Source organism: Eublepharis macularius, chromosome 17 (genome assembly GCF_028583425.1).
Source record: "Eublepharis macularius isolate TG4126 chromosome 17, MPM_Emac_v1.0, whole genome shotgun sequence".
NCBI lineage: Eukaryota > Metazoa > Chordata > Lepidosauria > Squamata > Eublepharidae > Eublepharis > Eublepharis macularius.
Window position 1 is genome coordinate 18136543 of NC_072806.1, and position 10217 is coordinate 18146759.

Genomic DNA, 10217 nt, shown 5'->3' on the forward strand with positions numbered 1-10217 from the left:
GAAATGCTTTTTGTTTTCCTCACTCAACATGAAGCTTTTTATGCAAGATGTTCTATAGCATTCTTGGATATGACGCAGACTTGTATTATGTATTTTCAAGTACATGTTTATAGTTTAATGTGACCTCTTTAGTCCACAATTAATACTATGCATGTTATGAGAATACATTATTAAAGAGTTCAACGTTTTCAAGGGTAGAAATTCTAACGTAATACCCAAAAATTCAATGACTCTCATTGTGACTGTATATTTGTCCAATACACTTCCTTTTGTTTCCTACTAAATTTGTTTTCTATTTTCGTTCTTTCTTACTTATCAGACAGCAAAATTTGCACAAGAATAGCATACTTTGCAACTCTCCGGGAATCTACACAGTGCTTTGCAGCTCTCTCTCACACTTTCCAAGTTCTATCATATAAAACCAAGGCACTTAAATCTGATGAATATAACATATGCTAAGTTATAAATGATGCATTGTAAATAAAAGCAATATGTCTATGTGCATATTTCAATTTCCCTCAAATATGAATTTTTTCCATCACTGAGCCTGCAATCCCCTCCCCAGTTAAAAAATTTCTAAAAACGTTATATCTCTAAACCTCTCCCCAGATGAGAAGACTGGATGATGGAAAATGCAAGCTCAATTTTCATGAAGACTCTTGAGAAAGCTACAGGCTGACAAGCCCAGCTGAAAATAATACTTGAGTGTCATCACAACCGAAATGGCGACCTCTCAAAGGGTTTTCAAGGCAAGAGATGAGTAGAGGTGGGTTGCCATTGCCTGTCTCTGCATAGCAACCTTGATCTTCCTGTTTGTTCCCCCATCCAAGGACTAACCCTGGCTGACCCTGCCTAGCTTCCAAGCTCTGATAAACTCAGGTTAGCTCGGGCTGTTTAGGCGGCTAGCCCAGTGGGAACATGTGTTAAACTAATGGAGGAACATGGCAAAGAGTCAACAGGAATTATTTTAACTTAGTGAACAATTGGAAAAAGAAAAGCCCTATTGTCCAAAGAACCTTTGCTAGAACCTTTGATAGCATAAACCCTATCAACCATGGATTCCAGTAAACAGATTTGAGTGGGCCATTTATGAACCGAACTAGAGGACAAGCTTGACACCAACTTTGCAACAGGATGACAACAACAACAACAACATTCAGTTTATATACCGCCCTTCAGGACAACTTAATGCCCACTCAGAGTGATTTACAAAGTATGTTACTACTATCCTCATGACAATCACCCTGTGAGGTGGGTGGGACTAAGAGAGCTCCGAGAAGCTATGACTGACCCAAGGTCACCCAGCTGGCTTCAAGCAGAGGAGTGGGGAATCAAACCCAGTTCTCCAGATCAGAGTCCTGCCGCTCTTACCCACTATACCAATGCAAGAACTCCCCCATCAAATGCTTGGGTATGTCCCATATATGCTCCAAACAATTCACTATTAGCCATGGGAACACGAGTGGACTGCGAGGAAAAAATGGCCCCAGAAAATATGCCTGCTCTCCAAAGAAGGAAGGGAGAAACTGCCTGCCCAGTCAGCCCTGCACCATGTGTGGCTTGGCCAGGCATTCCTTCCCTGTGCCAGACTCAGCTGGGCGCCTTCTTTCCTATCCCATATGGGACAAGTGCTCACTCCGCAGGCCATTGGCTCACTCTGAATGGAAGACAAGATATGGGTGGCACAAACAACACAAGCTGAGTGATTCTGACTTCTTCAGTAGCAGTCCAGATGGGGGCAACCAAGATGATCAAAGGGCTGGAGCACATCTCCTATGAGGAAAGGCTGAAGAGTCTGGGACTTTTAGTCTAGAAAAAAACATGGCAAAGAGGAGATAGGATAGAAGTTTATAAAATTAAGCATGGGGTGGAGAAAGTGGATACAGGGAGTGTTGTCTCCCTGTTTTGTAATACTAGAATCTAGAAACACTCTGTGAAGTTGATGGGCAATAGGAAGAGGACAGATAAAAGGACATACTTCTTTACTGAACGAGTAATTGTGGAAGTTGCTGCCAATGAAGCTAGTGACAGCCAAAAGCATAGATGGCTTTAAAAGGGGTTAAGATAGATGATGAGGTCCATCAATGGCTACAGCCACAGTGAGGAACAGGAATCTCCACTTTCAGAGGCAGTAAACATTGGAAACCAGGAAGCAACATCAGAAGAGGGTCTTGGCTTCTAAGCCCTGTTTGTTGACCCTCCAGGGCAACTGTTTGGCCACTATGTGAAACAGGAAGCTAGACTAAATGGGCCACTGGTCTGCTCTAGTGGGGCTATTCTTAACTTCAGGGTATAATTACACCACAAATTAGACTGGTTTAATAATGATTTTATACTCCAAAGGAACTGCCGTTTCGATGATGGGGGAGAAGGACAGGGCATCTCTACCAAAGAATTCTCACCACCTCTACCAAACTGTAATTCCCAGGATTCTTGGAGGGAAGCCCTGGGAATCAAACTGATAAAACAACCTGATAAACAATCTCCTGGGGTTCTGGTTAGGCTCTTCCCACTAAAAACTAAACTGGAAGTGCTGCCCCTCCTTCTCATCAAGGAAACATGCCAAGTTCTCCGCTGGGCTCCTGAGGCCAGGCCAGGCCAGGCTCTCTTGCTTCCTATAATTAATTCTCAGCAAATGTAACTCAATTACTATAGAAAATCATTGTGTAATGCATTAACATTCTTCATGGCCAATACTGTACACTGTTGCAAAAACACTGAGACAATGGCACAAGACCTCTGCAAGCTCGGCAACAGTCAAACACAGCTGCCTGTGTTTCTTTTTTCCCCCGAAAGCAGCATCAGATAGCGAACTAGCAATCGGCACCCCTGCTCAAATACCAGGGGTCAGCTATCTTTTCTAAAATCAAAGGGCCAAAATTTAGAACGAGCAACCAACAAAAAAGCTGTTGTAGGAAAGCCCACTTGCATAACTGAAACAGTACAAAATGACTGATAAATGACACGTTAATTAATAATCCATAACATTTCCCTTGCCAAAACATGGATTGCTGCAAGTTGTTTATTAAGGAAGTGGCACAAGTGAGACCTCACAATAAATAATAAATAAGTAACAGGAACATCCTGCATGATTGTTTTAGTGCGCTGGCATCAATCTATGCATCCCGGAAGGGCTCTCTTGTATATACATATGACTTATTGAGAGATCTCGTGTGTGCCACTTACTAATAAAAGAGTTGCAACAAACACTGTTCCAGCTGCAGAAGCTTTATGGACTATTAATCAACGTGTCAATTATCAGTGATGCCGAGCTGGAGAGAGCCAGCACGGTGTCAGACTAGGATCTGGAACAGCCAAGCTCAAATTTCCATTCTACCATGGAAGTTCACTGGGTGGGTTTTTCTCCCAGCCAGGGCTTTTTTTCTGGGAAAAGAGGTGGTGGAACTCAGTGGGTTTCCCTCGGAGATGGTCACATGGCTGGTGGCCCCGCCCCCTGATCTCCAGACAGAGGGGAGTTTAGCTTGCCCTCCGCACCGCTGGAGGGCAATCTCAACTCCCCTCTGTCTGGAGATCAGGGGGCAGGGCCACCAGCCATGTGACCATTTTCAAGAGGTTCCGGAACTCTGTTCCACCACGTTCCAGCTGAAAAAAAGCCCTGCTCCCAGCCTAAATTATAGGGTGGATCACTGTGAGAATAAAATGCAGAAGGGGAGAACAATGCTGAAAGCCCCTTTGGATCCCCTCTGAGGAGAAAAGAAGGGTGGCTGTGTATATATCATTTATTTATAAAATTTATAAAAATAAGTATTTTTTCAGTTCTGCAGACAGCCTCTCTTATAGGGGCTCCTTGTTGATCTCCTGCTCTGCATTCTTATGTCAGATGGCTCTCTCATTACAAAAGGTTACTGACCCCTGTTTTGCATTCTAGTTTGGAGTGATTCCTGTTTTTATGACCTGCTTAACAGCCCCAAAGGGAAATAGTTCTCAAACAATTCACTCAGGGAGGTCCCAGGAAGGGAGAACCTATGACTTACTGGGAAGCTGAGTTTAGAGCTAAGATGGCAAGCGACTGTCTCAAAACAGACAGGATGACAACCAACTATAGAGAAGAAAAAGCATCTCTCACAGCAGAAAAGTCAATCTGGCATTACAAGTGATTGAGGAAAGGAGCTTAAGGAATGCCTGAAAGCCATACACTTCGTGGTCTCTGTGCAAGAGTCTAACACTGTAACATTTCAAGAGCACTTGCTTGCCATTTAACTCAGCCCTCTTTTTAAATTTCTCAGTCATTTACTTCTTCAAAAGCATGCAGCCAGCATTAACCAGCACATTTCAGAAGGGAGTTTCCTTTGTCCACATTTTATAGAACAGGAAATTACAGCCAAGAGATTATTAAACTCACTCAAGGCCACAGTGGAAAGGCAGGAGTAACACAAGGGCAATTCTAGCATCACGTGCGCTCTCTAAAACTTTAGAAAGTGCGTATTAGGCTTGTCTGTACATTATGTCTTAGGAGTTGGACATAAAGCAATCTACCTCCCAGCTCTCAAAGTTTTGCCTTCTCAAAAGGGTAAAGAGAGCCAGTTTGGTGTAGTGGTTAAGAGCGTGGGACTCTAATCTGGAGAACCGGGTTTGATTCCTCACTCCTCCACTTGAAGCCAGCTGGGTGACCTAGTCACAGCTTCTAGCTCTCTCAGCCTCACCCACCTCACAGGGTGTTTTGTTGTGGGGATAATAATGATGTACTTTGTAAACCGCTCTGAGTGGGTGTTAAGTCATCCTGAACGGTGGTATATAAATTGAATGTTGTTTATTATTGTTGTTGTTATTGTTATTATAACCTATATAAGAGGACTTTAGCCAAAGATCTGTGGCTCAGAGCCTCTCTACACAAGACATCACACGGAGACACTCAGGTGAAAGATCTTACACTTGTTCTCCCTTTGTGGATACACACACACTGCTAGGGAGACAAGAGTACGCTTATCTGTGAGATAAGATCACACAGAAAGTAAGTCACTTGAGCATCCCATGTAAGATGTCTTGTGTAGAGAGACTCTCAGCCAAAAAGTGTGATTAAAGAACACAAGCTGTAAAACTGCCCAGTTCAATGGAAGAAGCAGACTGCAATTTCTTGCGCCCAAGCCCAAGATACCTGGAAATCAACACTAGTGGATCCATTCCAACACAAGCCAAATCCCTACCCCTGCCTGGCACCCACTATATATTACTACATTTTTCTCATTCATACTTGCCTTGCTTACTTGAGTACCAGCATGGCACAGCGGTTAGAGTGCTGGATTAGGAGCTGGGAGGCCCATGTTCGAGTCTCTGTTAGAATCATAGGATTGTAGGGTGGGAAGGTACCACCAAGGTCATTTAGTCCAACCCCCTGCACAATGCAGGAAATTCCCAACTACCTCCCCCTGCCCCAAGCCCCAGTGACCAGAAGATGGCAAAACATCATCAGGACCCCTAGACAAACTGGCCTGGGGAAAATTACTACCTGACCCCAAGGTGGCAATCGGCCTTACTCTGGGCATGTAAGAAGGAGCCATGAGAACTAAGTACTGATATAACCCTTCCTATCCTCCCTCTCATGATCTGCACGGCAGAATTCTATCATGGAAGCTCGCTGAGTGACCTTCAGCCAGCCGCACAATCTCTGCCTAGCAACAGGATTATTGTGAGGATAAAATGGAGCAGAGAATGACGTGAGCCACTTTGGGTAACCACAGGGAAGAAATATGGGGTATAAATAAAAAATTAATAAATACTTTGTTTGTGGATCCAAAGATCCATATAAGTTCAATGATAAGATTGCAGCTTTTTTTTTAAAAAAAAGGAGGCCCCAAATGCTCAGTGAAATTTGATAAAGAATGGACACGGAAGTCCTTTGTGTGAACACCCCAAATTCTGAGCTATTGCTCATTATTTATTACTTCTGAAGTATTTCTGCTATCAAGGGTCCACTGAACAAGAAGAGAACCTCTGCCCCAAAGAGATTACACATTAGCTTGTATCACTGTAAAAGCTTAAGTAAAAACTGTTTCTATGCGAAGAATCCACTCGACACGCATGGCAGAACCTTCCTTGAACATTGCCCCCAACTTGTGCCAAATTTTCCTCACTCTTCCTCCAACTGGAACAGAAAAAGTCTAACGGTGCTTTGCACAGCAGCCAAGAATTTACTTTATTTCAGATTTTTTGGGGCAACACCATTGGAACGGCAACCGGCTTCCTGTGGCTCCTAAGCAGGAGAAAACATCTCCCAACTACAACCAACAACAGATCACCTTGCTTACGTGGGCACGCAGTACAATTCAAAGCAGGGTAGCACCTTTCTAAATCTATTGAAGATAGCGGATTTAGAAGGGCACGACTCTGCTCTGGGTCGCTCTGTTAACTTTTCATTTGAGAAGTTGAGACGCATTTGCTCTGGGCAGGTACCTAAAATGGGGAGCCAGCCCTTCTGAAATACCACCGACACACACCAAAAACACAAGTTTTATAACCCTTTGCCATAAAGTTATGCCAAAAGAACTCCAAGTGAGCAAACATGAGCTATAAACTACACAGCAGCAGGTACTCTCTTGCTTTTGCCGAGAGCCTCCGCGGGCAATCCCAGCTTCAGCGGTCCCTGGCAGACTAAAGGAAAGTCAATACAAAAAGGACGATGGAGAGATCGAGGCTACCCAGAAAGCGCTGCCTTGAGCAGGCACTTCATGCAGACAGCATAACAATGAACGACTCCAAACCCACAGCAGCTGCACACCAGCACTGTACAGCCTGGGTGGATCCTGTGCTGCAGGTACAGGGGCCAGCACACAGGCGGAGCCTTTTCTCCAAAACACCAGCAACGCACAGCATCCGCACCGCCGAGTGCTTCCCAGCAGCATCCACACGGCTTCCGTCACGTTGAAACAGAGATGCATGCCCTAGCAGAGGGCAAAACCAGCCCGAGAATCCAGGGAGCCACATTGGTTTTGGTAAGGGCTGGGCAGCACTCAGGCAGGGTGTCACCCCAAGGGAGTTGTAGACAGGTGGCAGCGACACACTCCCGCAATCCTTTAGGCACCCTGGTCCTATGCAAAGGAGCTACTACCAAGGCAAGCCATTTGCTATGCAAAAAGCGGTTTAGTGACATCTCTCTGCGTTTCGCCTGGGCAATGCCCTCGCCCGGGCTTGCTCAGCAGGGACTGAACTTGGAAGCTCGGCCACCCCGAGAAGCCCTCCCTTCCCCACATCCAGCGCAGTGGGGCGCACAGAAAAGCGCGATCCAGACCTCTCCCCTCCACTCGGCTGGCGTAAAACTGGGGCCGCCCCCCAACATCCCACCGGGTCCCTAGACCAGGAGCCACAGGGGGCTGTCGCTCGCAAGGGGGGCGTCTTTCCAAGCCGCCAGGAGCGGTTCTTCCTCTCCCACCCTCCAGCCTTTCTGCAATCCAGCCTAGAATGGCGCGCTCAGAGAAGCGCTGGGCACCTTTGGAGGAGCCGGTGGCGCTTCGCCCCACTGCGTGCCGAGTACGCCGCTCGCCTGCCCGCGGGTGGGGCGGCCCTTCTCCCTCCCGGCCCTTACCTGCCGCAGGTGCTTGAGCAGGTCGGTGGCTTCCTCCTGCCTGCCTTGCTTGACCAGGCGCAGCATGTCCTGGATCATGCCGATGCGGCGGTGGTAGGGCGGGAGGCCGCCCCCCTTGCCAAACTTTTCGCTCGACCTCACCACGAGGGAGGCCAGGAAGTCTCCGCGCTCCCGGGAGGAGGGCGCCTTCCGGCGGGAGCCGCTGCCCAGCGCGGCCGGCGGGCTGCCGCCGGTGCCGGGCGCCGCAGCGCATCCCTTGGTCTGCTTGGTGCCCATGCCGGCGCCGAAGCCTCCCCGCGGCGAGTCAGGCCTTCAGGAGGCGCAGCCGGGCCACAGCTCCAGGGGCCGGCCCGGCCGCGGCATCCCTGACGTGGGGGGCGGGCCGAGCGAGCCCTCGGGCCGGCCAGACGGCTGCGTTGCAGGCGCGCCGCTCCCGGCTGCTCCCTGGCGCGGCGGCAGCTGCTGCTCCCAGGGGCTGCCCGGGGCATCCGCGGGCGAAGGCGGCGGCTGCTGCGCGCCTCCCTCCGCCGGGCATCTCCCGCCCCAGCGGGCGCGGCCGCTCCCGGAGCGCACGGCAGGGCCGGAGCTGCCCCAGCCGCAGCCCTCCTCGGCCGGCGCCTCCTTCCTGGCTCAGCCGCTGCGGGCGCAACTTTGGAGAAACTGTTGCACGGCTGGAGGGCGGAGCGAGCGAGCGAGCCGAGCGGACGTGCCCGCCGAGCGGCCCTGCTGCAGCCGAGGGAAGCGGTCCTCCCTCCCTCTCGCCCACGCGGCGCTTCTCCGGCTGGGGAGGGTCGTGCAGGGAACAAGACCGCTCCGGACGCGGACCCTGGCCGGCTGGCCCTCCGTTCAGCCTAGTTCGGGGACGGAGAGTGGCCTCTCTGAGCGCATGCAGAGAGCGCTGTTTGGATGGGGCGATGGAAAGGAAATGGAGAGCCGGGTTCACCTCCCGCTGGCTGCCTATCCAGCCAGTCGGCGGCTCCTGGGGCGGAGCAGGCAGAGGGAAAAGGCTTAGAGGTTGGGTTGCCGACCTCCAGATTAGAGATCTGATCCTCTGAAGAAAATGGCTGCTTTGGAGGTTGGACTCTAGGACATTCCACACTACTGAGTTCCCGCTCCTCTCCAAACTCCACCCCCCAAATCTCCAGGAATTTCCCAACCTTGAGTTGGCAACCCTGTTTAGAGGGGACCCTGAAGGAGCCGCGTTTACTAGGTGATCTTGGGCCAAAGGGACACTAGAGAGGGAGGCGGGAAGAGAAGGCTGGTTGGTGCTGCCCAGACAAGGGGAGAAAGCATGGTGTCTTCCTGGCCTCCTAATGAACTGGTTTGTAGACAAATGAAGAGTCTAGGCCCGGGCAGGTGGCAACAAAGCCTGAAACAGGCTCAGGAGCTGCCCAGGAAGATACATAGGGCCAGTGGCACTGCTGCTGCAGCTGGGCTCCTTTCAGAGTATCAGTATTAGGGTTTCCGACCTTCAGATAGTGGCTGAAGATCTCGCAGAATTGCAACTGATCTCCAGGTAACAAGAGATACATTCCCCTGGAGAAAATGGCTGTTTTGGAAGGAGAACTTGCTGATGAGATTCCCTCCCCAAACACCACCTGTCCCGAAAATCTCCAGGAATTTCCCAACCTGGAGCTGGCAAGCCTATGTGTTTACCCCACCAGGGAAACTAAGTAGGCCCCATGTGAGTGGTGGTAAATCTTTCCCTTAACACCCTAACCCTAGCTCCAGAACATAACATAAACTTTGGGGGAGCTTCCAAGGTGGGAAGGGCCCTTCCTATCAAGCAGCATCAGCCAGCTCACCACCGTAGACCCAGTGACTGCCTCCTAGCATGGGCTACTCTTGAGCAGGGGCTACTTGGGGGTGGGGTTGGCATAATAGCCTCAATTGAAAAAATATTTCTCCCATGACAAGGCATGCATCATAGGAGTCTGCTTAGGAAAGTGACCTCTAAATGCACAGTCCCAGCTGTCCTTCTCTCCACCACTTTAACTCAAGGCTGCAAGCTTTTCTCATTCCCCACCTGCATTAGAACATGAAACTGTTTAACACTATTCCAGGAATTTCCTTTTTTCTGGCTGTTAAATGTTCTTTTACAGCAAGCAAAATGAGGTTGTTTTATAGTGCTCCTTTTCTATTATAGACCTCCAGGAATGAACACTTGCAAATTTAGCTTTGTCCACTATCTCCCGGGACCTACTTTCCTTAAGCTGGGGCTCACCTCAAGCCTGGGTTATTCTCTCAAGCTATTTAAGTTTCTAAATAGAATATGTCACAGTCCCACTGACTATACAATGTGCGGTTACTTTTAAAAACGCTGAGCCACCAAATTAATACGGTTAAAATACATCGCTCTTGACTAAGAACCCGGTGAGACACCCACATGATAACAGAAGCAGCAGGAGGTGATGAAGTCTCCTGTGACCTCCAGCCAGTAAATAATTGGGGGCAAACACCCTCCCCAGCCTCTAGGATAAGGATCAAAAGCACATTCTTTATTCAACCAGTAGGATACCATAGGCCAACTCTGCCAAGGAACCACCTTCACACTGGAGCAGTTTTTAAAAAAAATTAGAATTAAAACCTCAGGGTTGTTCCAGAAATGTCCAATTGTAGCACATTCACCATCATATATGTACTTAGTATCCTGCTTCTAGATAATATAGGTAACAAA

General features: G+C 48.9%; 1 protein-coding gene across 1 annotated transcript in view; it reads right to left on the reverse strand.

The window, feature by feature from the left end:
* The window catches only part of LRRC75A (leucine rich repeat containing 75A), a 63922-nt gene extending 55752 nt beyond the window's left edge, over positions 1-8170 (reverse strand). Inside the window, exon 1 of the mRNA XM_055001061.1 lies at positions 7541-8170. Within this exon, the coding sequence (XP_054857036.1) occupies positions 7541-7816 (276 nt within the window). The 5' untranslated portion in view covers positions 7817-8170. The remainder of the gene's footprint in view (positions 1-7540) is intronic.
* Between the last annotated feature and the right edge of the window lie 2047 nt (positions 8171-10217).